This window comes from Daphnia pulicaria, chromosome 9 (assembly GCF_021234035.1).
Source record: "Daphnia pulicaria isolate SC F1-1A chromosome 9, SC_F0-13Bv2, whole genome shotgun sequence".
Taxonomy (NCBI): domain Eukaryota; kingdom Metazoa; phylum Arthropoda; class Branchiopoda; order Diplostraca; family Daphniidae; genus Daphnia; species Daphnia pulicaria.
Window position 1 is genome coordinate 3,864,130 of NC_060921.1, and position 23,606 is coordinate 3,887,735.

Here is a 23,606-nt window from a genome sequence, read left to right on the forward strand (position 1 = left end):
TCTTTATCGGGATCTGTTGTCTTTATTTTCTTGAGTTTGATTAATAATTTAAAGAATTGATTTTCCTGGCAAAACTCTCAACAGTTGGGAAATTTCCGACCGCATTTTTGAAGCTATATAGTCCGGAAATGTCGCAAAAGTAAACTTTTTGTTGAGCGAGAGATTTTCCAAGTTGTCAAAAATGTTCTTTTACATCAAGTCGAATCTATTTAATTACGTTTACCGATTGCTATCCATTGGCAAAAATCCGCAAAAATCAATTTCTTTTGCTGAGTTTCTCTTTGGTTTTTCTTTTTTAAAAAACATTTTGAAAACATACGAAAAACTAGTTGGGAATATTCTCATTCAGAAGCAAATTTCAAATCAATCAGTCTCTCCCGGAGATCTCCCCCAAATCACTTTGAATCCCGCTTTATTCAATTCGGCATCAATATACTTAATAAAAGTCACAATCCAATTGTGGTTTTCATACGCACTCGACCTCCGTTCCAATAAATCAATTGTTTCGATTGTTTTTGAAACGATACAGTGTAGCATATTGAAATGATGATCAAACTAAAAGATTGCCCATTGAAAAGTATATTTCTACCACATTTCTACTCCATAAATTAATTAAAAGAATTTAAAAAGGTTATTAATTAGAATAAAGAAATAAGTTTGGAATTGCCCAGCAAATTAGCAACGAGGCCATAAATATAATCGTCTGTTCTTTACTTTTCTTCTTCTTCTTCTTCTACTTCTACTTCTACTTCTTCTTCTACTTCTTCTTCTACTTCTTCTTCTACTACTTCTTCTACTTCTTCTTCAATCTCTGCTGCTTCAGCACTTGTGCGGGAACAAGGGAATCTAGCGTTGAAGATATGAAATGGGTTGGGGCGTCTTCCTGCTCTGGTCTGTATGCCCACGATGCCAGTGCGACAGCTAGTGGACCATCCTTGCCAAACGCCAATGCTGTGCCCGTCCCCTAGCAGTGTCTGTCCGTCGTCGCACCTGCAGTTCAAATTGTTGGCCCTCGTGTTTCTCCCTGGTCGTTCCAGTTGTAATTGGCACGATCTTAAGTGTCTGCCAGACCGGCAAGTGCGTACGGCACCCGGAATTCCCCTACTGTTGAAATCAAAACATTCACATTAGATCCTTGGTGAATCCTACAATCAAAGTCTAGTTGAACACTCACGTTCCTGGAGGTGGTCCTGGAGGCGAGACAATTCTACTTCCGCGTGTACAAGATAAAACAATAGCCACAAGCCTTCTATTTTGACGATTCTCGAACCACAATTGAAATCCAACGGCCTTTTGACCTCGGGGGCAGGACCGGACTGGGCCCCACGATTGGGCCGTAACCGTCGTGGGTAAAACACAGCCAAGTACGGCAATGAGAGCAACGAATTGCATCAGTTTAGTCATTTTAAAATCCAACTAAATCCAAATCAAAGTTAGACTAAAGTTAATTTTGTTACAATCGATATCGTTACGTACCTTCGTTTTTTTTCGGGAGTGTTTGCCACTGATCGATGAATCAAGTGAACTGATGAAAATTGAATTGATCTCACCCCTTTTATACGGCTTACGCTGGCGGGGGGATACGGAAAAGACGAGAGGAGATCGACGTAGTACATTTTATTGTAATTTCAAAATGATTTAAGTAATTGAGTTTCAAAATTCTCAACAGATTGTGAAATGATTTGTTGGGGACATGTGTCCATTAGGATTACCAAATTTTTATTTTGGCAAGGTAATCAACTTTGTTCTTGGCGAAACTTCTCCTCTTGTACAATGTGGTCCATTTATTTTGGTTTTTAGCAACATTGATTTAATTAATTTCCTACAAACTAAACATCTATTTCCATTGCCCATTTCTTTCGTTTCTTAAATTTTAGGTTGTTTGACTTTTTTCGATGTTAATAAGAAGCTGCAGATTTCCCAGTTGGTCAGTTGGTTTGTTATACGAGACTCTTTGGAAAAATTCGCTTTTCTACTTTTTTCGAAAGAAAACAATTGAATAATTAAATAATTGAAATCAGCATGTGATCAATTATCTACATTCTTCTCGTTATTTGACACTTTAATTTTATTTATAATAAAGATGTCCAGAAGAGGGTTATTAAATTTAAATAATTCTGGAAAACAGTGAACTTTGAATCATTTTTCGTTTGGTTTTAGTTGTTTTTACTCGACGGGCTTTTTTCGTCCTTCCCTTCATCCGGTGAACAGCAAGTGGCAAATCTTACAAATCGTTATTCGTTGAAGGAAGTTTGAAGCTAGTATGAATGACTGTTGAGTCAAAGATATTAAAGTAAACCTATACCTACTATGTACCTTTATCGGGACCTGTTGTCTATATTTTCTTGAGTTTGACTAATTTAGGGAATCGATTTTCCTGGCAAAACTCTCAACAGTTGGTAAATTTCCGACCATATTCGTGACACCATATTGTCCGGAAATGTCGCAAAAGTTAACTTTTTGTTGAGCGAGCGAAATATTATCCAGGTTGTCAAAAATCTTGCTTGCTTGTACTTTTATCTATCGGCGAACATCGACTTCTTTTGCAGAGTTTCTCTGGTGTTTCTTAAAAAAAAAAAACATTTATGGAAACGTACGAAAAACAAGTTGGGCATATTCTCATTCAGGTGCAATGGAAAATCAGTCTCTCTAGGTGATCTCCCGCAAATCACTTTGAATCCCGCTTTTCAGCAATTTAAATTTAAATTGGAATAAATATACTTAATAAAAGTCACAATCCAATTGTTGGTTTCATACGCACTCGACTTCCGATCCAATCAATTTAGCAATTGTTTCGATTGGTTTTGAAACGATACAGTGTAGCATATTGAAATGATGATCAAACTAAAAGGTTGCCCATTGAAAAGTATATTTCTACCACATTTCTACTCCATAAATTAATTAAAAGAATTGAAAAAGGTTATTAATTAGAATAAAGATATAAGTTTGGAATTGCCCAGCAACGAGGCCATAAATAGAATCGTCTGTTCTTTACTCTTCTTCTTCTTCTTCTTCTACTTCTACTTCTACTTCTTCTTCTACTTCTTCTTCTTCTACTTCTTCTTCTACTTCTTCTACTTCTTCTATCTCTGCTTCAGCACTTTGGCTGGAACAAGGGAATCTAGCGTTGAAGATATGAAATGGGTTTGGGGATCTTCCCGCAAAAGTCTGTATGCCCACGATGCCGTTGGAGCAGCTAGGGGACCATCCTTGCCAAATGCCAGGTTGGCTCCCGCCCCCTAGCAGTGTCTGTCCGTCGCTGCACCTGCAGTTCAAATTGTTGGCCCTCGTATTTCTCCCGGGTCGTTCCAGTTGCAATCGACACGATGTTAAGAATCTGCCAGACTGGCAAGTGCGTACGGCACCCGCAATTCCCCTACTATTGAAATCAAAACATTCACATTAGATCCTTGGTGAATCCTACAATCAAAGTCTAGTTGAACACTCACGTTCCTGGAGGTGGTCCTGGAGGCGAGACAATTCTACTTCCGCGTGTACAAATTAAAACAATAGCCACAAGCCTTCTATTTGGACGATTCTCGAACCACAATTGAAATCCAACGGCCTTTTGACCTCGGGGGCAGGACCGGACTGGGCCCCAAGTTTGGGCCGTAACCGTCGTAGGTAAAACACAGCCAAGAACGGCAATGAGAGCAACGAATTGCATCAGTTTAGTCATTTTAAAATCCAACTAAATCCAAATCAAAGTTAGACTAAAGTGAATTTCGTTACAATCGAAATCGTTACGTACCTTTGCTTGTTTTCAGGAGTGCTTGCCACTGGAGAAACTGAGAAACTGATGATCACTGAATTGATTCTCTCCCTTTTTATACCATTCACGCTGGGTGAAGGAGGGGGGGGTTCGAAAAAGAGGTGCGGAGATCGAAAGATATTCAAAGGAAATTACAAAATAATTTAAGAAATTTAATTTTAAAAATATCCGAAAATATCAACAGATTGCAAAATGTTTTGTTGGGGACATGTGTCCATTAGGATTACAAAATTTTGTTTTGGCAACGAACCCAACTTTGTTCTTGGCGTACTCTTGTACAAGCTTGTCTATTTAATTTGGGATAAAAACCCAATTGATTTAATTATTTTCTACAAACTAAAGAACCTTTTCCATCGCCCATTTTTTTCGTTTCTTAAATGTGTATGAATTTAGAATTTTAACTTTTTTTCTTTTGTTTTTCGATCTCGATAGGAAAGGTATTCGAGACTTGTAAAAAAATGGGCTTTTCTACTTTTCTCGAAAGAAAACAATCGTATAATTAAATAATTGCAATAAGCTTGTGATCAATTATCTAGATTCTCCTCGATATTTGACACTTTAATTCAATTTATAATCATTGATAATAAGTTTTCGAGAAGAGTAATTTGTAAAAATCAAATAATTCTGGAAAACAATCACTTATCATTCCTTATATTCGATTATCGATTCCACTTAAAACGGAAAAGACGAACTAGTAAGATTGACGCATGCCAATCAAATTGCGAAATGGTTTCAGAATCACCAAATCGATTAAAACATTCTGTGCTGGGCATACTCCATACATGTTAGGATTTTAAAAATTCTTGTTGGCCAGGGGTATTGGTACCCAACCCTGTTGTTGGCGTAATCTCCTGTTGCACAATTGGACTTGTTTATTGAACACATTGAACTATTGATCGTTTTACGTTCAGTTTTTGTTATTTTGAATCCACAGGCATTTTACCCCGCAGAGTAAAAATAATTACGGATTGATGAGATGCATCGTGTAAGCGATAGTGTCTTAAACTGCAAAAGAAACAACGAATGGGCCGGAAGTAAATTACCTAAGACAAAATAGATGTATGCATTTTTGAAGGTGTTTCATCGTTTTTAAATCTTTATATGTCCACCTCCGACGGTTTAGTTGAAATTGTGTCGATTCAACTTTTGATCGGTACGATTTGATACAGCGTAACGAATTCTGAGTTGCAAACGAACTCGACCTCCTATCCAAATCCAATCAGTATTTGTTGTTAAGCCTACAGTGTAGCACATTGAATTGATGAACAAACAAAATTATTGCCAATTGAAAAGTTTATTTCTATCCCATTTCTACCACATTAGAAGAACAGAAAAATATTATTAATTAGAATAAAGAAATAAGTCTGGAATTGCCCAGCAACGAGTCCATAAATAGAATCGTCTGTTCTTTACTCTACTTCTTCTTCTAATTCTTCTACTACTTCTTCTTCTACTTCTTCTACTTCTTCTACTATTTCTACTTCTTCTTCTACTTCTACTTCTTCTTCTACTTCTTCTATCTCTGCTGCTTCAGCACTTGGGCGTGGGCGGGAACAGGGGAATCTAGCGTCGTAGATAAATCCTCTTCTCGTTTTCGTCTGTAAACCCACGATGCCGTTGCGACAGCTACGGGACCATCCATGCCAAACGCCAACTTTGCTCCCGTCCCCTTGAAGTGTCTGTCCGTCGTTGCACCTGCAGTTCAAATTGTTGGCCCTCGTGTTTTTCCCGGGTCGTACCAGTTGTAATCGACACGATGTTAAGAATCTGCCAGGCCGGCAAATGCGTGTTCGACCCGGAATTCCCCTACTAATGAAATCAAAACATTCACATTAGATCCATAGTGCCAACCAGTGCCAACCTGCAATTAAAATCTAGTTGAACACTCACGATGTTGCGGGCGAGGTAATCCTACTTCCACGTGTGCAAATGAAAACAATGGTCACAAGTCTTCTAGCACTTAAATCCTCAAATGCCAATCGAAATCCAACGGCCTTTTGACCTCGGGGGCAGTACTGGACTCGGCCCCAACTTGGGCTTGACTGGGCCGTAACCGTCGTGGGTAGAAAACAGCCAAGAACGGCCGCGAGAGCAACGAATTGCATCAGTTTAGTCATTTTTTAATCCAACTAAATCCAAATCAAAGTTAGACTTAAGTGAATTTTGTCACTTATCGAAATCGTTACGTACCTTTGTTTTATCTTTCGGGAGTGTTGCCACTGGTTGACGAATCAAGTGAACTGATGAAAATTGAATTGATTCTTACCCCTTATATACTGTTCACGTTAGGTGAAAGGGGGGGGGGTATTGGGACGGAAAAGTCGACCTAGGAAGATTGACTTATAATGCTAATTCAAAATCATTTAAGTAATTTAATTACAAAATTATCAAAGGATTGCAACATTCCATGATGGGGACATGCGTGTTCATTGGGATTACCAATTCTCTTTTTTGCCAATTGTCCTCCATTGTATTTGGCTTAACGTCTCCTCTTGTGCAACTTTCAAATGATTTCGTACATGGCTAAATTGCTTCTGTTGGTTTCATACAAGACTAAATTGAGTCCACCACATCTTTATTCAATTTTCCAAGTTCCCAAAATATCACCTTTTCGTTGTTTGACCTCGTTTTTTCTTAGATTTGTACCCACTGCTTTTAATTCTGAGATCTTTTTAGCCTTTTTTTTTTTAAATTCAAACTGATTACGCAATAATAGTGAAATCAATAACTTTTGACTACGCGAGACTTATGAGATTTTTTTTTTTGCTTTTCTGCCTCACAGGATTTCACGCTGGATGTTTACTTCCGGCAGTTTTGGACGGACGACCGGCTTTCGTTCCAGCGCCAGAGGGGCGTCGAAATCCTGTCGGTGAGTACCGAGTACTTGCGCAACATGTGGGTGCCCGACACTTTTTTCCCTAACGAGAAAACGGCCTACCTGCACACGGTGACGACGTCCAACGAATTCGTCCGCATCCGTCACGACGGTGAAATTACGCGCAGCATGAGGTTCGATTATTTCATTATTCCAAAATGATATTCGTATCAAACATCATTTTCATTGTTTTTTCCAATTGTTTTGTTTTGGGGCCTCGCAGAATAACCATCACGGCGTCGTGCCCCATGAACCTCAAGTATTTCCCGCTGGACAGCCAGCTCTGCCCGATTGAAATCGAAAGCTGTGAGTTTGAAACCGAAATCGGATTTCTTTGATTGTCAAACAGATGTTGAACGAAAGACGATTTTTGATATTTTTAGTCGGTTTCACGACCAACGAAATTTGGTACAAATGGGTGGACAGCCCCAAGGCCGTTTCCATTTTCCCCGAGGTGGAACTTCCCCAGTTCCAGGTCATGGGCTACCGCAAACGTGAATACAGCTACAGTCTGACCACAGGTACGGTTGCTTGGCGACAACACTGCATCTCGTTGAATAATGAAATGACGAGCAGCTGAAATTCATTTGAAATTCCATTTTACTTTGATTCCGTCCGCCCCGCATCCAGGCAATTATTCCCGACTGGCGTGCGACATTCAGTTCGTCCGCTCGATGGGCTTCTATTTGATTCAGATCTACATCCCGTCCAGCTTGATTGTCGTCATCTCGTGGGTCTCGTTCTGGATCAACCGCAACGCTGCTCCGGCCAGGGTCTCGCTGGGCGTGACGACGGTGCTCACCATGACGACGCTCATGTCGTCAACCAACGCCCAATTGCCAAAAATCTCCTACGTCAAATCCATCGATATCTACCTGGGCACCTGCTTCGTCATGGTCTTTGCTTCGCTCCTGGGTACGTACTACACCCGCTCACGCGTCCGCCTCATGACCTTTAAGCTCGTGTCTCACACAGTATCCATCACGTTGATCGTGCATGTGACTCTGAGCAATTTCATTGAATTATTTCCATATCGCCGGGTCAAAAAACAGCCAAAACAAAAAGAAAACATATCCAATAAGTTTCTTTTTGTTTTGTTCTTTCGACTCTGCGGCATCCGAATATGCACACAGGTCACGACATTTCCCGTTTCAGCCGAGTGGGGGACACGTGTCTTTTCTTTTTTGCCTAGTTTTCCATACATAAATCCTATTTGGATTTTGTTTTTGTATCAGCTAGTAGCTCCTCCGCCCGTCCATATATCAATTGATGTATTCGAATTGCCCGCCTTATCGCATCGAGTTTGATACATGTTAGACGAGTGAATATGTAGCTCACGTATTGGACATGACCAGCTGGAAACATGTTTCTATCCGCGTGTGTGTGCACGAGAAAATGGATAGAAGCGTCGTCCCTGTGTAATGCGCCAGTATGACGCGTTGGCATATAAATCCCCACCCAACTGCGATGGACGTTGTTTAGACCGACGGACAGATTTATCGGAGGCCTCATTCAAAATTCAGCTGGCAGAGCTCCCCATCTCTCTTTCACCACCTTAATAATCAGACGGTGTGTGTGTGTGGTAGTCTTAAACATATTTACATAATCGAGCCATCCGCAACAACAACAACAACATTGAACAACCGGGCCCAGTCTAGCGAGAGAGACGTGCTGTGAACAGAGTATCGATTTCTTGTCTTTCTTTCTTTTCTTGCCTTCAAACGTCTCACTCTCAATTGCTTCCTCATCTCGGCTACGCTGAAATATTGCGCATATATTGCCTCGGGCTATCATTCCGCAAATCTTATTTATTCCATATTTTTTTCTTATATTTGGGACTATATGCGCGCGTTGGCTCCTTTTTTCTGTAATAATAACCAAAAGTTACGAGTTTTCATCTTCTTTCTTAATTCAATTTCGCCGGTGGCGTTAAAGTGGAGGAATAAGGCGTGGGCCGCTCCTTTCTTCTTCTTCTTTAGTTCAAAAAAAGAATAAGAAAAAGAAGATGCCGTCTTGAAATATTATTCTTCTTCTTCTTCGCACCAGCGAATAATAACAATAAACACGGCCCAAGATTCTCCTTTCAGGCGTGAGCATATAATAGCTATAACACGAGACACACACACACAAAAAAGAAGAAGAGTTGCTGGTTCCTATATGCTCTATGAAATCAAATAGCTCGCTCGCGCACACACAGAGAGACTCTGCTAGGAGACGGGCTGGCAACAAAAATCAATGGAGCTGACGATATCGAACGCATGACATCATCATCAATTCAAACTGTTGTGTATAGTTTAGATGTCTCTCTATACTATATAGCTATAGCTCCTTCGTCTTTTCTCTTCTCTTCTCTTGTCAAGTTTATTGCCGAGGCTTTTGTAGATGGGCGGGAGTGAGGCTTTTCTATCTCTCGGCAACTGTTGATGGTTGATCAGTCGAAAAGATATTCAGCCTCCAGGAGGAAGAGGAGGAGGAGGAGTCGCCCAGCCAAAATGGGGGCGGTGCCGAAATCCAATCAGCCGAAATGTCACGTAGATATTGAACTGCTTGGCTTTCTTCCGCTGACTGCTGCTGCTGCTGTGATCAACTTTGACGATCTATACAGCTACTACTCCGACTAGTATACTAGTACCAGTACTACTACCCCCAGTGTATACTGCGAGACAGAATTGATGCTGGCCGTTTCCAAGGTGACGGCCGGGACTCGGCCATGTGTGTTGTAGCCCCAGCGGACAGCTGGAGCGCTCTACATTCTTTTTATATATCTCCAAGAGAGAAGATGTGATATATATTTTGTGCTGTGTAGACATCGCTTTTCTGTCTCTACACACACATCAGCGCGGAAGCATCTCCTCTGACTGGGGCCGGCGATATTGGAGGGGGGCGATGCTTTTGATGTATATGACACATCATCATCTTCTTTTTTTCTCTTTTCCGGCCCATCTCATACGTAAGGCGCTAGGACGTGGACTCGTCGGCCTCATTCATTCCTCTCTTTCTCTCTCTTTCTCAAATAAAGAATCATGTAGACTATCTACGACTCGTCGTGTTCTGGTAATAATCTAGTCTATGGCGACGTTGCTCAACGAAAGACGTCGGTGGTGCGGGAATATTATTTCTTTTTCATCCAACGTGGTGAAAACGGAATCGTTGAATGGGTCGCAATCAGAAGCGGGAAAAGCGCGCGTGTTACACATACGTAAAAAAATGGGATGCGCTTATTAGATCTATAGCTGCTGGCTGATGTGGCCGGGAATGTGATCAAATTTATTTTTTTTGGGTTGGATGATGATGAGGCTGGATTGTTCCTCACCTTCGTTTTTATTTTTCTTGTACTGCAGAATACGCCGCCGTGGGCTACATCGCTAAAAGGATCGAAATGAGGAAGAAACGCTACCAGAATTTGCAGAAATTGGCCGAGCAGAGACGGGCTGCCATGCAGGCCAGCAGCAATGCGGGATCGGGCGGTCTGGACGGCGAGACGGCCTCTTCTACCGTCGCCAAGTCGCACGTAAAAAAATTTGGAAATTTCAAAAAAAAAGAAGCGGGAAAAAAATTTGAAATTCAATTGTTTGAAATTTTGAATTTTGATCTTTGAAATTGCAGTGCAAGAACAACAAATCGGGTAGCAGCACGGTGGTGCAGGTGACGGCCGTGGGCGACACGGACGACCTGGCGCTGGTCAGCCAGGGCAAGAATTTGAACGTCATGTACGGCGCCTCGCCGTCGACCATCGACAAATATTCGCGAGTCATTTTCCCCGTTTGCTTCACCTGTTTCCACCTCATGTACTGGGTCATCTACCTCCACGTCTCCGAGGTCGACACCAAGGACCTTACCCTACACAATCCCAAATAATCATCACGCCAAACCCCCCCCCCCCCCCCCCCACCAACTCGGCGTCGATTTCTCTCATCAATCCAATCAATTTTAAGCAAATTAAAATAATACTATATCATCATTTTTTAAAAAGGGAAAGAAGGTGCGCGGCCAGTGTAATTGACGGCCTCGCACCCTACCCGCTAAAATACGCACGAATCTAAAGCATCAAATGGCGATCCATTTTTTAAAAATTTAAATACGATATAATTAATTAGTTAAAACTCCCCCTCCCCTTAAAAAACCATTTTCCTCCTCATCAATATGTTTCTTCTTCTCTCTGTAATCTTGTTCGATGACGAAATTGTTAATTTGTTTTTCGTTTGATCTCGCGATTTACGCAATACGAAAAAATTGTAAGATAAAATATTTAAATAATACTAGACAGTTTATTGTATACATAAAAAAAACATCTTTTCGTCGCTCTCTTACTTCTCGATTGATTTGAAAATCATTCGTTATTATATAATCATTTTTCTATGTAATATATTCAACTAACTATATATACTACTGCCTCATATAATAAAAGTATTTTTTTTATAATATCAAGTATATACAGGTATATATACTTCAGACTACTACTAATAATAATGATGTAATTATAAATTATATTGACATGTATCTCTCCGGGTTGTTTATTAATTATTATTATCGTATGTTATCTTGTTTTCGAAAATATCCTCTCCCCTCAACAAAATTTTATCTCTTTCATCAACTATTATTAATATATATCTCTCTCTCTCTCACCATTTTACTCTACTAGTCATCCTGGGGCTACAACATCTAAATTTTTCATTTCATTAATTACGTAAAAAATTCAATTTTTTCAATTTACAACAAAACAAATTAATTTGAACCATTTCCAAAGTTCTTTCTTTCTCCACTTCCACTTGAAAAAAAAAAACCCAATTGAAAAATATAAAAAATTATGATATAACCTACTACAACTACTATAATAGCCAGACGATGTATAATACTAATCATGTTTAAAGTTATCAATTGGCTGTGTGTGTGTGTGTGTGTTTGTACATAATAATTTGTTTTCGTTCGCTGGATTTGTTGGGATCGCGTTTGTGTTTCCATAATTATGAAATGGACCTTGGGAAAACGGGTCTATGTAATTTAATATTCGACTGACAAGTGGATGAAGTGTGTAGGGCTCAACGCGTGTTGTGTGTGTGTGTGATATACAAGAGAGTCATCATTAATTATCAAACGTGTGGGTGGGGGGGATTTGGTTTTAATGAAGATGAATAATAACCGGGGGGAAAAATAAGAGAGACATATATCATCATCTGAATGTTATTGGAAAATATGGCCGCTGATGATTACTGTATTTTACGATGTGACACACACGCACACACACACATACATACCTTTATTACAACCTCCCCCCTTTTTTTTGACTGATCGACTCGCTGCTATAGATGATATATAGTATGAAAGCAATAAAACTCTAAAAAAAACCAGAACAAATGTTGCAATTTATCGTGTTGTTTACTGTCGAGAAAGAAATTTGGCGCAACGGTTTCGAATGAAAAACGTGGAACTTCTTCTTTATACTGACAAGATGAATCATGGCCGTGTGTAGTTGTTGGTTTTTCCTTGTAATTTCGACCACATTTGCGGTTGATTCATTTGGAAATGAGCCCAGAAAGTATAGACGTCTTCATAAAGGCTCCGCACATTTATTCGCTTGGCTGGGATCAGAATTTTTCCCGAGATATATAAAAAAAATAAAGAAAAAAAAACATTCAAAGGCATATTAGTTATTACCCGTCATGATTCATCGTGTTCTCCCGGCTTGGAAGTCGGAACAGATGTGACCGCATGTAAAGACGGCTAGTTGGCAGACAAAGTGCCTAATTTGTTGTCGGACTCAATTTCTTTTGGTATACCAGCGGCGAGTCCTTTATATGCTCTGAAAGGGCTAATAAAAAGAGACAAGTAATTAATATTCCCGTTCTTTGATGAGAATGCGCAAAGTGGGTACAGATTCTAAGAGCGGCAACGCAGGACGTCAATTTTCGTCTGCTGCTTTGACTTGACTTTTTCGGTCGATTTTTTTATTTCTTTCAATTTAAAGCTAAAATTATGTTCAACAGAATATTTACCACCGTAAAACCTTTCATGGTTGACACATTTGTTCACCAGCAATCTCCTTTGAAATGCTCCAGCATTTTTAACATCCTGGGTATGTGAAATTTCTCTCGAACATTTCAAGTTATCATCAATACAGGTCTTAAAACTCATGCAATCCTTATATTGTACAGGGATACAGTTGAGAACCTATAATCCCAAGGTAAATATCGAGTGGGTTCCACCACCAAAAGTTTCTTGCTTAGATCCTTCAAAAAGTGGAGATAGAGGTACTCTACCCAAGTTGGATTTGAGCCGCCCTCAAACCCGATTCACTCGCAAAAGAACACCAGCAGAGTTTGCAGATCGTGATGAGTAAGAACATGTTTTTATGTCTGTGTTACCCGTGCTTAAAGCTCTTTCCATCAGTCTATCACCTGAGATCAAGAAAATCAATTCCCTTGAGTACGCACCTCTAAAAAATCAAATTCAGGCCATCAAGCAAGATGTTCTAAGGACTGTTCAGAGGCATACATTCGATTGTGCATCATTGGAATCTACAAGTATCTAGACAGAAAAGAATTGCATTTTATTGAAAAAAAATGTTCATCCATTTGTATTGGTTATTTTCAGTTGCCTGTCTGACCATCAAAATCCGCAATCAGCAGCGCCATACATCAGCTTGGAAAAGAGACAAGTTTTCTCTCGTCACTTGCAAGGAGAACATTGAACGGCGCAACTCCCTGCTGAAACACCTCAGGGCGTACGATTACAAACGATTCGAATGGCTGTTGGAGAAACTTGACCTCGTCTACCATCCGCATCCCACGTAATTACCATCATTTCATTCCACTCCCCCGACTCCAATGACTTACAAATAAAAATTTTTTTTTATGGTTTCAGTACCATGGAACCAGTCACCCGTAAAGGCTCCATAATGAAGCTGACGACTATTTACTGCGACAGGATGCGCAACAAACGTCTGGATGATTACAGGAAGGAATTAGAAAAAGAGAAACTGAAATTCGCCGAAGAAAAAGCCCAGCTAGAGAAATGGATTGAAGAAGAAGAGCAACAACTCGGTTTGAGAAAGTAACAAACATAAATCAATTGACTCTTAAATTTAGTAAAAAAGAAACAAAAAATATACACCAATGGTTTTTGATTCAGAGATATTCATAACCGCCATTCTTTTTTTTTTTTTTTTTTAATAATAAATCCAGTTAATAATTGCTGTACAAGTACACGTGATATTAGTTGGGAGATGGAAGGAGAGAGAGGAGAGGCATTATCAGCATGAAGTCATCGCACAATATGTACAACATTTTCTTTTTTTTTCGTCCACTAGAAGAACGTCCAGCACAGTCGGAGAAATGTCCAGCAAAGGGGGGAAATATTTCAAGAAATTAACTTAAAGAAAGAGTTTGTCGTTGAGTGAAATTATTAGGGAGTCAACGAACGACAAGGAGAGAGAGAGAGAGAAAATGAAAGAGAGTATTTTCTTTGATGTTGAGTATATGTTACAGGCTAGTCATGGCTGGTGGACGGGCGTAGGCTTTCGGAATGAAACCGTACTTTCTCGACTTTGGCGCAAATGCCCAGAGCCATCCGTCAACTGTTTGATTGTTCAAATCGGCGTAGACCCAATCACCCCTGCGAACCGACAGATCGTCAGGGGCTTGCGCCTATTGAAAGGAAAGTAATAGAATATAAGAAATCAGACCACAATGTTGTCAAACACTTTTTTCCCCTGAAGCCAAACAGTTGTTGTACAATTTCTTTCAAAAAAACTCACTTTGTAGTCGTAGAGCATGACCAACTCGGTTCCGTGGTACCGCATGTCATCGGATCCCGTTGGCGATGTGGGCATGTTGTTGCTGTTGTTGAGATTGCTCATGGCCGGCACTGGACTACCGCACGCCTGAGTCACGTGACCTGTTGTTACGGAACATTCGATCGGGTTATTATTTCATTTTATTTTATTTTATTTTTTCTCCCTCCCAAAGAAACTGGCCCAGCACTCACTCTGTATGGCTTCGGCCGGATAGACGAATGCGCTGGGAACGAAACCTTCCTGGCCGTCACTGCGAACCACCCAATACCAATCGGGGTCTTCACGATTCAAAACGGTCACAAATTCACCCCGTTCGACGCTGACGTCGTTTTCATCGCGGGCGATGAACGTGTACAGCACAATGTACCTCCCAGACGGATCCTATTCATTCAGAGAAAATTTAAAATAATGAATCAATTCAAATATTTTCTAGATTTGACTATATACCTTGAAGAATGGGTGAATGTCTGGGTGAGAAAGTTGAGAATTGAGACTTTGGGTGGAACTGGATTGGACGTGCCGGCTGGGCTGTTGTTGCGGTTGCTGCCCGTGCATACTTTGGATGGGACTGTTGGCCGGCATGAGAGACTTGGTACCGTAGCTCTCATTATCCGATCCATCACCCAGCGCCAGGGTTCCCGGTGGGAAGAACGACGAGCCTTTGGAAAAACAACAAAAAATCGATTCCATAGAAAATTGAATTTCTAAAAAGAAATTTTTTTTTACAAACAAAAAACCTACGGGTACTGTTGATGGTTGTGTTGTGTTGATTGGTGCCTTCACCTCCGCCATTGTTTCCACTCACTCCGGCGCTCGTACTACCTCCTCCACCACCACCACCACCACCACCTGGACCGCCTGCGCTGCCGTTATTGATGTCTGTCGCGTTGGGAATGCCCAAATCTCTTGGCAACTTTTTCTTGACCGTCAGCGTCATTTCGCCCAGGTGCGGCGTGTAAGGAGCGCAATACGAATGGGGAATGAAACCTTCACGCTGATCCTCGCCAATGACGTAGACCCAATCGTTCTCCTGGTACAGCACATTCACCACCTGACAATTCAAAATTTTAAAAAAGTTCAAAACTCAAAACTCGAACATTTTTCAAATTGTAATTTCCAACTAACGTTTCCTTGTTTCACTTCCAGTTCGTCGTCGACACAGGGCGTGAAATCGTGCAGGACGATCATTTTGCTGTCGGGCGACAGGCCGTTCTCCTTCTCGATTCCGACGCGGACCAGCGTCTCGATGGAAGCGCTGCCGGTGATGCGTCCCATTCCTGGCGGTCGGATCGTGTCTTTATCATCAGCTGCCGAGGGGGGTAAAAAATGAAAAACAAAATAATGTTACGTACGGTGTGTCTGTATGAGATCATCCGTTATATTGCCATGTGCGTCTGGCAGTATGACACGATCTTCTTATGCATCTTTATATGGAATGGATAACGTGGGAAATATCCTTTTAGCTGTAAAATTCATCGAGCTATCTACAAGAAAAATTCATTTTCTTCCTCTTAATTTCTTTTCTCATGTTCCTATTTAAAAACCGTGTGAATCCGGGATGCTGTTGTTCTACCCTCTCAACCGTTTTCTCTTTTTATTTAATTTCTTTCTTTTTTTTTCTTCTGTTTATCCAGCGCAGCAGTTGCTTATTAAATTCCAATCTGCATCTTCAATGAACACTCTGAGGGGGAGAGCGAATCGTCGAGGCGTGGCGAGAGAGAAAGAAGCTGCGTGGGTTTGAATTGTCTTTTACTAATACGGAAATCGGTTGGCTGCCGTCTACCAACACAAAAATTTAACCACAACATTTTGTGTTGCAAGTACCACCACATCTCGTCGTGGTCACGCATCTTATATACCCCGACGTGACGAATGAGATGCTGGGCACATCCCTTTCAATGTCGTGAGGCCACCACACATCATAATAACAAGTCTCATATGGTGTGTCATTCGGCATCCGAGCTTAAAAGACCCTCATCATCCAAGAGTCGCAATCAATTTCTTTCTCTTATCATCCCCCCCCCCTCCAACGGAAAAAAGAAATGAGAAATTCAATATCGTGAAACAATAGGAGAATCGTGACCGTGAGTATCTTTTTTCTTCTTCATTCCCGTTGGAAAAACAATCGCAGTCGACTCGTTTCGTGGAATTGACCGATGAAGTAAGAAAAAAGAAGCATTCGATATTTTCCCATCGAAATTGTCAATAGCAGAGGACAACAGACACACATTTTCCCAACTGTCAGGATCAACTGGGCGACGGCTGACTAACGGATGTGGGAAGCCTCCAAGTCACGAACATTTGACATGCGATGGAATTGGCATGGGGTATTTATTTTTCTTTCCAAACCGCATTCAAACATGTTTATAAAAGAACTTTTTTTTTCCTTTTATTTTTTTAAACTTAAAAAAATATTCGGTTAAAAGTTTGTTGGGGACAATTCTTCGCTCCGGTCGCACCGGAGGGAAATCAAAACCGTGAGTCGCGTGATTTTCGACCTAAAGTGGTTAATAACAAACGATGGGCTTATTCCAGTTGAAAAAAAAGTATCAACCATAAAATAGAAGATTATCATCGTGTAATTGAATTGAAAGGAGCGCCCGACCGCAAAATGATTCAAAATTCTTTTCAAAACGCACATTTCCATCTGTCGTTAAAAATATAAAATTTTCCCCTTCCGTGGGCGGCGAATAAAAATGTTCCAGCATCTTAAGGAATTTTGTTTTTTTACCAGTTTTAAAAAAAGAGTTTTTGCATGGCTCGAGGCGTCGTCGTTTCAACCTGGTCGTTTCAAAAAAAAAGTTCTTTGCCTTTTCACTGCGTGTGTGAAAAAACAAAATCCCCCCCGAAAAAAGAAACGGAAACGATAACGAGCACAGACTCGAAAAAATAGCAAAAGGGGCTTTTCTTTTCTTTCTTTTTTTTACCCTCCTTTCACGACAATTAAACATACGAAGAAGAATTCTCATGTGTGTGTGTGGATGCTCCGAACGAAAGAAATAAACCTTCACGAAAGAGAGAGAACAATGGCCGCCCTCCTGCTATATGCATATGCACGTCTATAGGTATCTAGTCCGTCTGCTGAACACTTTTTTTTTTTCAACCTGGTATACGTCTGGAAAAAATTGGACAAGTTTGTTACCTTTTTTCTTCTTGCCTCGGCGTATCCTCACTGGACACAAGAAAGCCATGACTCAGGTGTGCACCAGACACTCAACACACACAAACACACGCACTATTAACTCGAAATCGATTGGTAAAATGCACTTGATTAGTTTAATTTGTTTGACACAATTAGCAGGGCAATGTCGATTGTTGTATGTTCAGTCGTCAGGTGAGAATGAGAATTGACACAGCAGCAGAAAGAGTCAGCCTGGAAGAAGGCCTGGTTTCTGCTTCTGTTCCATGGCCTCCGCCAATACCCACTGGCACTGCACACCTTGAAAAACAGTCTCTGCTGGTAGATGGGAAGAAGAAGAAGAAGAAGCAACAACTTTACCTCCCAATCCCCCCTCTAACCAATTCCATCCAACCAGGTTTTCTCAAATACAGTTTGTTGCCTTTATGCTCCAGGGGCTCTTTTTCTTACCTTCTTCTTCTTCCTTCATTCACATTCTTTCCCTCTATATGCACCTTTATTATTATATACCTTTGGGCTCTTCTTCTTCTTCTTTTGCTGCTGCTGCTGCTGCTAATTTATTTCTTCCCTTTTCTTGAGGATTGGAGTTTTTTGTTTGGGAAGGAAGAGACGCTTTTTACCTGTGCACACCGCCGCGTCTTATAGCCTAGCGGTCACGTAAAAGGTGCGCGCATGCCAGCTCAAGCTAAAAGGGATGTAGTCAGTCAACCAACAAGAAAGCCTTTTATTTTCTTAATTCATTTTTTTTTTTTCTCTTTTCAACCATTTCTGTCTGTGGTTGATTTATACTTTTTGATGGTTATCTTACACTTTTTTTTTAAAAAGAAGCCTTTGGGGACAAAGTTGCACCGGTCGTACAGTTATTTTATAAAGGCAAAGAGTTCAAGGAGCTCAAGTCTACTTAATAAGCAGTGACCGTTTGCTACCTACTCGCAGGATCAAATGACAAAACAGGTTCCTTGCAATTTTGGCTTTAACTGAAAAAAAAAACGACATTTCTTGTAGTCAAATTAACCGGTTGGACGCACCATGATTTCGGGATACATTATTTCGCGTCGATAAATTGAGGGGAAACCTTAGATTGGCATTTTCCCGTTATTCGTCCAATTGATTTTGTCATCGACGAAAATTATTTATGCGTAGCGTAACCCATATTTGATATGTTTTGTCCTTTTTTCTTTCAGAAGCGCTGGCGAATGGCGATTTGCATATGCTTGCAGCAGTCGATTTATTTTTCTAAACTGGCAATGCTGTTTCCATTTTCCTGACTGAAGCTGAAGGACAAGAGGGAAGGCGATCAATTGAGCCTCCATTTAAGACTTGAGCAAACCCGGCTTTATTCTCCCATTTATTTTTACTTTAACAGAATTACCTCGATTTGAGGTATTTTTCTTTCACAATGACTGATGCCGGTTTCTTCAGAGTAAGTGTTAATATTACCCGAATTACATTGTTTGCAGCATCCCGAGACGCCAACTCGGTCGTAAAATTCTTGCTTGATTAGTTGTGAAATCTCTGTATTGTTAACTGATGGGATGCATTGTAATATTTGAATTCTTTCAACAGGGCACCTCAACTGAGCAAGACAATAGATTTAGTGACAAAGAGAAGAAGCTTTTGAAGACTATCAAATTTGCTGAAAATGTGACTAAAAAGGTAAATGATTAATCTCCTGTGAAACTTTAATAACATCATTGTTAATATGTGTTAAAAAATTCAGGTTGATATGAGCAAAGTTAAGTTGGAAACCATCAAACCATGGATCACAACCAAAATTACAGAACTCATGGGAGGAATTGAAGATGATGTCCTGGTGGAATATGTTTTTAATCAGCTCGAAGCTGACAAGGTAATATCCTTTTAATCTCAGCCGTGTAGATTTATCTTATGGGAAACATTTGCCACCAAAGCTTTTCACCAATCATTCTCCTGTTCATCTTATGCAATCTTTATATATCAGGCTGAAAGAGCCATCATGTACTAAGAATGATTGAACGTCAGCTCCTTTGCATCTGGTTCTTGTTTGTAATTTGGTTTAATGTGAAAGATAAGTTACGATTTAAGTTTTCACCACCCAGATGGCTTTGATTATATTTTGTCTGTGCTCATGCTCATCTCAATATCTTGTACACTTTTGGGTCCTGTGTTATGAAGACTTAATGTGGAATTGCATCAAAGCCTTGTTGTCACCATGTCACACACACCACCTTGACATGATGGATACAAGGATTCTTTCTCGACCGAGACCTGGTCGCATTATTTCGAGGTCTTCTCTTCGAATTGATTCACCTTTTGGCCTGTTCCGTGGACGATTCCTCTTGTCGTCGGTCACGATGTCTATGGATTTGGATTTCCAACGTTTCGCAGTCGACCGATTGAAGGATTCACTCCTGCGAAATGGTGGAATGCGGCCCATTCTATACCGTCGAGTCATGAGAGGCAATTCTGGGATCGCCTTTTGCCCAGCCTATGCATCTTTCCTGCCTTCTCCCCCAGTTGATAGTTAACCGCACAGTCGACAACAAGGAAAACTCCTGTGTGGTTAAATCGGGCTCTGGTCGCAGTAGGCCTACTCAGAAATCGTGTTGAGAAGCTGAGAAGAAGAGATCCTTTCGTCTCGGCCCAAAAAGCAGGACGGTACAGTCGACAGAGATAACACTCCTGTGCCGTTCGCTAACGTGGTCGAAGCTGCTAGATTTGCCTGATAGATGACGACAGACCATCCCATCTTTAAAAATCACCTGATCGATCGCATCGTGGTGCCGGGGTAGCCATCAGGAGTAGGACTAGTCAGATGACGACCCAATAGCTGGGCGGTACAGTCGACAGGACAACTCCTGTGCCGCTCGCTTCGTGGTCGTCTCATTGATACCGAGTCGCCGGTGTTTTTATGACGGATGGGAAACTCGGTTCTCTCTCAACGCCCAGATTGGAAAAAGAGAAATAAGAGATTTTTTTCTGTTGTCACTCTGGCCGAGCTCTCAGGCAAGAATAACAAACCAAAACAAACTACGTAAAACAGCTTATCCTTTTTAAAGAGCAAACCCCTGAAAGGTATTGCTCGCTTAATCCGCCGAGATCATACCGAAACCTAATCTATTTGTGTCCGTTTACTTAAGTATCTCTTTTCCATTTCGGTTGTTTGATTTATCTGTTATTTGTCTTTCTTTTTTTTTTCTGAAAACCAATAGAACCCTGACCCTCGTCGCATGCAAATCAATTTAACTGGATTCCTCAACGGCAAGAATGCCAGGATTCTGATGACTGAATTGTGGGATCTTTTACTATCTGCCCAAGAATCGTCTGCTGGAATTCCGGAGGTCTTTATGGCACAGAAAAAAGAAGAAATCAAATTAAGAAAGGTATGCAACCATCGGAAATAATTCGCGGTTATAGTTTTGTTTCAATCATTTTCGTCTTTATTGGTTTGCAGGAAGAACAAGATCGAATCCAGGAAGCAATCAAAAAGGCCGACCGGGATCGGCGCGCTGACCGAGAAAAGGAACGCAACGACCGTACTGACAAACGAGCTTCTAAAGATAGAAGCCGTAGCCCCAACAAGGACAGGGTGATCAAGAAGGAAGGAGACAATCCCCGTTCTTCACCTCGTCGTGACGGCCGACGTCCTTCATTGGAGCGTCGTTCTCCTAATCGAGGCAAGGCGTCGCCACCGCCCCGTCGTCGCTCACCTGCCAGATCGCCAGCAAGGCGGTCGCCTCGTCGATCTCCACGTCGATCACCTGTTCGTCGCTCCCCAGCTCGCCGTTCTCCTGCACGCAGATCTCCCGCTCGTCGCTCACCAGCTAGACGATCACCCGTTCGCCGCTCTCCCGCTAGGAGATCTCCAGTTCGAAGGTCCCCAGCCCGCAGATCTCCTATTCGTCGATCACCGGTCCGCAGGTCACCCGTTCGAAGATCTCCCAGGCGTTCACCTGTTCGTAATCATTCTCCTCGGCGTCCTTCACCACGCCGTTCGCCCGTGAGGAAGTCGCCCGTTCGACACCGGTCAGCGGAACGTCGTCGCTCTCCGATTCAGCGAGACAGGTGATTCAAACCGACTCCATTGTTGTTTTATTCATTTTTTATTTTCTAAATTAATTCTTTTCGCTTGTCAGATCTCCTGATCGCCGTGACAAGGAACGTCCTCGTCGTTCGCCAGAGCCGAAAAAGGATGGAGCCTACAGCGATAAAAAGCCGGCTGCTGTCTCCGGTTTACAGGTAGAAAGCGTGTAACAAATTGCTTGTTGTAACTTTCCTCGTAAATTCAAGGCGACACCTTAATGATTTTTTTACTTTCAGGCGAAATTGATGCAGATGGCTGGACAGGATACTTCATCACTGGCCATAGTTTCCGCACCTTCTAAACGTCGGTCCCCGTCGGCATCATCCAAATCGTCTTCATCGCGCAGTTCCTCATCTTCATCATCTCGTTCTGCCTCTCCTAGTAAATCATTGATCAGATTTAAAGGAAATTAGATTTCTTAAATTAATCTAACTTTATTTTACCGTTCTAGTCCAGCGTAAAAGTGATAGTGTCCAGAACAAACGCAACTATCGAGGCCATCAAAGTTCATCACCAGAAGCCCAGCGTCGAGCCCAGCGTGGACCAATGGATCGTGGTCGAGGAGTACCGGATCGCCAGATGGAAAAGAGTCGAGATCGGGAGAAGGAACGGGATCGCTTACCTGCCCGTGATAAAGGTCGCGAGAGGGAACGTGAGAAAGAAAAGCCACCAACAGCTGGTCTTCGTGGCAGTAGAGCGTAAGAACCTCATCTAAACATTTTTTTTTTCAAATCTTAATAGACTTTATTTGAAATAGAAGAGGTGGATCCGGACGTGGAAGTCGCAGTCTGTCTCGCACTCCTTCGCCGTTCAGAAAGGAAAATGATTCCCGTTTGAGGTATAAAAATAATTTTTTAATGATTTTTTTTCCCCCTTCTAAATTATGTTGTCAATCGTTCAGGACCCGTGGCCATTCTGAGAGCCCGATCCCGGATGTGAAACGTGATATTAAGAAGGACAAGCGCAAGGATGTTGAGAGAGATCAGTCTCCTCCTGAGAAAATGTTGAAGAAGCGCAAGCCATCTCCTTCTCCAGTCAAAAAGGTAACAACATTTGATTGCCGTGAATTTGTGTGAAGAACAGTTTGTTAATTAATTTTTGTTTTGATTTAGAAGAAGAGGAAGTCGTCGTCCGGGTCTGAAGAGTCGGAAGTAGAAGAATCCGAGTCTGGAGAATCGTCTAGCGTTGAATCCACTCCGGACAAGAAGAAACGCAAGAAGGAGAAGAAGAAGAGGAAGGAAACCACTTCTGAGTCGTCAGAGGTGAGTGCCGACTCTCAACTGAAATTGAAGGGTTGGAAGTTAGTTTAAAAACGAATTTTTCAATGTTTCCAGGAATCTGGCGATTCGGAAGAAGAGAGGAAAAAGAAAAAGAAGAGCAAGAAAGAGAAGAAGAAGAAGGAAAAGAGGAAGAAAGAGAAAAAGAAGAAGTCTAAGAAAAGCAAATCCAAAAGGCGTCATGATTCTGACGAGGAGTCAGAGGTGAGTGATTTCAAGTTTTTAATTATCAATTGTCAATCAAACGGGGAATGAGAAGTACCGTTTGGATTTTGTTTTAGTTGATTTTTTTGCATTTTGATAGTCTTGTTTTAGTTCGATGCGCATATAATTTTATCTGAGTGTCTTTTATCAACAATTGGACTAGGATGGCATAGTCACACCTTCGGCGGAATCGGAAGCTTTGGAACGACAGCTGAGAGAAAAGGCGTTGGAGTCGCTGAGTCGGCGTAAAGAGCAACGCAAGTGATTTGACAACAAATATGAATTGGACAGAATATTAAAAAAACAAAAGAACTTTTTTCATTTTTTTCATTTTGAACTTTTCTGCCTAGTAACGCCTAACGTGGAAGTTTGATTCATGTCGCCATTCGTTTAGTTTTCCTTAAACGTCTCCCCCATTTTCAAGAGTTTCGTGAACACTTTTTTAAAATAAAATTGGTTGGAATGAATCTGACATTATTTTTTA

The 23,606-nt window shown here is 41.2% G+C and overlaps 6 protein-coding genes across 12 annotated transcripts in view; 3 read left to right on the forward strand and 3 right to left on the reverse strand.

Annotated features, from left to right (window-relative positions):
• Nucleotides 1–10,969, forward strand: part of LOC124313070 (gamma-aminobutyric acid receptor subunit beta-like) — a 53,009-nt gene extending 42,040 nt beyond the window's left edge. The window contains exons 4-9 of the mRNA XM_046777786.1: nt 6,555–6,781; nt 6,871–6,953; nt 7,031–7,168; nt 7,278–7,562; nt 9,989–10,158; nt 10,254–10,969. Coding sequence (XP_046633742.1) covers nt 6,555–6,781; nt 6,871–6,953; nt 7,031–7,168; nt 7,278–7,562; nt 9,989–10,158; nt 10,254–10,505 — 1,155 coding nt within the window. The 3' untranslated portion in view covers nt 10,506–10,969. The remainder of the gene's footprint in view (nt 1–6,554; nt 6,782–6,870; nt 6,954–7,030; nt 7,169–7,277; nt 7,563–9,988; nt 10,159–10,253) is intronic.
• The window catches only part of LOC124313083 (dipeptidase 1-like), a 1,013,891-nt gene that overhangs the window by 536,756 nt on the left and 453,529 nt on the right, over nt 1–23,606 (reverse strand). The gene's annotated exons all lie outside the window — the stretch shown is intronic.
• LOC124313363 (vitelline membrane outer layer protein 1 homolog) lies at nt 564–5,927 on the reverse strand. 3 transcript variants are annotated; one of them, XM_046778260.1, is made up of 4 exons: nt 5,674–5,927; nt 3,450–3,460; nt 3,200–3,379; nt 564–930 (listed from the first exon to the last, which is right to left on the reverse strand). In XM_046778260.1, exons 1-4 carry the CDS (start codon nt 5,887–5,889, stop codon nt 711–713), a joined length of 627 nt encoding a protein of 208 aa, XP_046634216.1. In that variant the 5' UTR covers nt 5,890–5,927; the 3' UTR covers nt 564–710. The 3 variants fall into 3 exon arrangements, with proteins under 3 accessions (XP_046634216.1, XP_046634215.1, XP_046634217.1); XM_046778259.1 differs by lacking the exon at nt 5,674–5,927 and adding an exon at nt 3,752–3,860 and having other exon boundaries at nt 3,450–3,691; XM_046778261.1 differs by lacking the exons at nt 564–930; nt 5,674–5,927 and adding an exon at nt 3,752–3,860 and having other exon boundaries at nt 2,853–3,379; nt 3,450–3,691.
• On the forward strand, nt 12,559–13,776 carry LOC124313293 (28S ribosomal protein S15, mitochondrial-like). Its single transcript, XM_046778144.1, has 5 exons — nt 12,559–12,720; nt 12,800–12,980; nt 13,035–13,168; nt 13,239–13,434; nt 13,509–13,776. Exons 1-5 carry the CDS (start codon nt 12,621–12,623, stop codon nt 13,699–13,701), a joined length of 804 nt encoding a protein of 267 aa, XP_046634100.1. The 5' UTR covers nt 12,559–12,620; the 3' UTR covers nt 13,702–13,776.
• Nucleotides 13,930–17,927, reverse strand: LOC124313123 (SH3 domain-containing protein Dlish-like). Its single transcript, XM_046777863.1, has 7 exons — nt 17,582–17,927; nt 15,565–15,746; nt 15,181–15,490; nt 14,887–15,098; nt 14,631–14,820; nt 14,401–14,540; nt 13,930–14,290 (listed from the first exon to the last, which is right to left on the reverse strand). The coding sequence occupies exons 1-7, from the start codon at nt 17,628–17,630 to the stop codon at nt 14,126–14,128; spliced, it is 1,248 nt and encodes a 415-aa protein (XP_046633819.1). The 5' UTR covers nt 17,631–17,927; the 3' UTR covers nt 13,930–14,125.
• Nucleotides 18,836–23,589, forward strand: LOC124312914 (serine/arginine repetitive matrix protein 1-like). Of its 5 annotated transcripts, none has more exons than XM_046777477.1 (13): nt 18,836–19,001; nt 19,145–19,234; nt 19,299–19,427; nt 20,770–20,940; nt 21,012–21,622; nt 21,694–21,796; nt 21,878–22,022; nt 22,093–22,339; nt 22,399–22,479; nt 22,543–22,684; nt 22,754–22,903; nt 22,976–23,122; nt 23,280–23,589. In XM_046777477.1, the coding sequence occupies exons 1-13, from the start codon at nt 18,978–18,980 to the stop codon at nt 23,283–23,285; spliced, it is 2,046 nt and encodes a 681-aa protein (XP_046633433.1). In that variant the 5' UTR covers nt 18,836–18,977; the 3' UTR covers nt 23,286–23,589. The 5 variants fall into 5 exon arrangements, with proteins under 5 accessions (XP_046633433.1, XP_046633430.1, XP_046633431.1 ...); XM_046777474.1 differs by having other exon boundaries at nt 23,286–23,589; XM_046777475.1 differs by having other exon boundaries at nt 22,757–22,903; nt 23,286–23,589.

Excerpts from the sequence above, each read along its gene's own strand:
- LOC124313293 (XM_046778144.1), top strand. The coding sequence starts at position 12,621 with ATGTTCAACAGAATATTTACCACCGTAAAACCTTTCATGGTTGACACA. Across the intron at positions 13,169-13,238 it reads TGCATCATTGGAATCTACAA|TTGCCTGTCTGACCATCAAA; the intron begins GTATCTAGACAG and ends GGTTATTTTCAG. Across the intron at positions 13,435-13,508 it reads GTCTACCATCCGCATCCCAC|TACCATGGAACCAGTCACCC; the intron begins GTAATTACCATC and ends TTATGGTTTCAG.
- LOC124313123 (XM_046777863.1), bottom strand. The coding sequence starts at position 17,630 with ATGGCTTTCTTGTGTCCAGTGAGGATACGCCGAGGCAAGAAGAAAAAA. Across the intron at positions 15,491-15,564 it reads TGGAAGTGAAACAAGGAAAC|GTGGTGAATGTGCTGTACCA; the intron begins GTTAGTTGGAAA and ends TTGAATTGTCAG. Across the intron at positions 14,541-14,630 it reads TCCGGCCGAAGCCATACAGA|GTCACGTGACTCAGGCGTGC; the intron begins GTGAGTGCTGGG and ends CCGTAACAACAG.
- LOC124313363 (XM_046778259.1), bottom strand. The coding sequence starts at position 3,679 with ATGACTAAACTGATGCAATTCGTTGCTCTCATTGCCGTTCTTGGCTGT. Across the intron at positions 3,380-3,449 it reads CCAGGACCACCTCCAGGAAC|TAGGGGAATTGCGGGTGCCG; the intron begins GTGAGTGTTCAA and ends TGATTTCAATAG. Across the intron at positions 931-3,199 it reads ATTTGGCAAGGATGGTCCCC|GTCCACTAGCTGTCGCACTG; the intron begins TAGCTGCTCCAA and ends TTGGCAAGGATG.
- LOC124312914 (XM_046777474.1), top strand. The coding sequence starts at position 18,978 with ATGACTGATGCCGGTTTCTTCAGA. Across the intron at positions 19,002-19,144 it reads CTGATGCCGGTTTCTTCAGA|GGCACCTCAACTGAGCAAGA; the intron begins GTAAGTGTTAAT and ends TTCTTTCAACAG. Across the intron at positions 19,428-20,769 it reads ATCAGCTCGAAGCTGACAAG|AACCCTGACCCTCGTCGCAT; the intron begins GTAATATCCTTT and ends GAAAACCAATAG.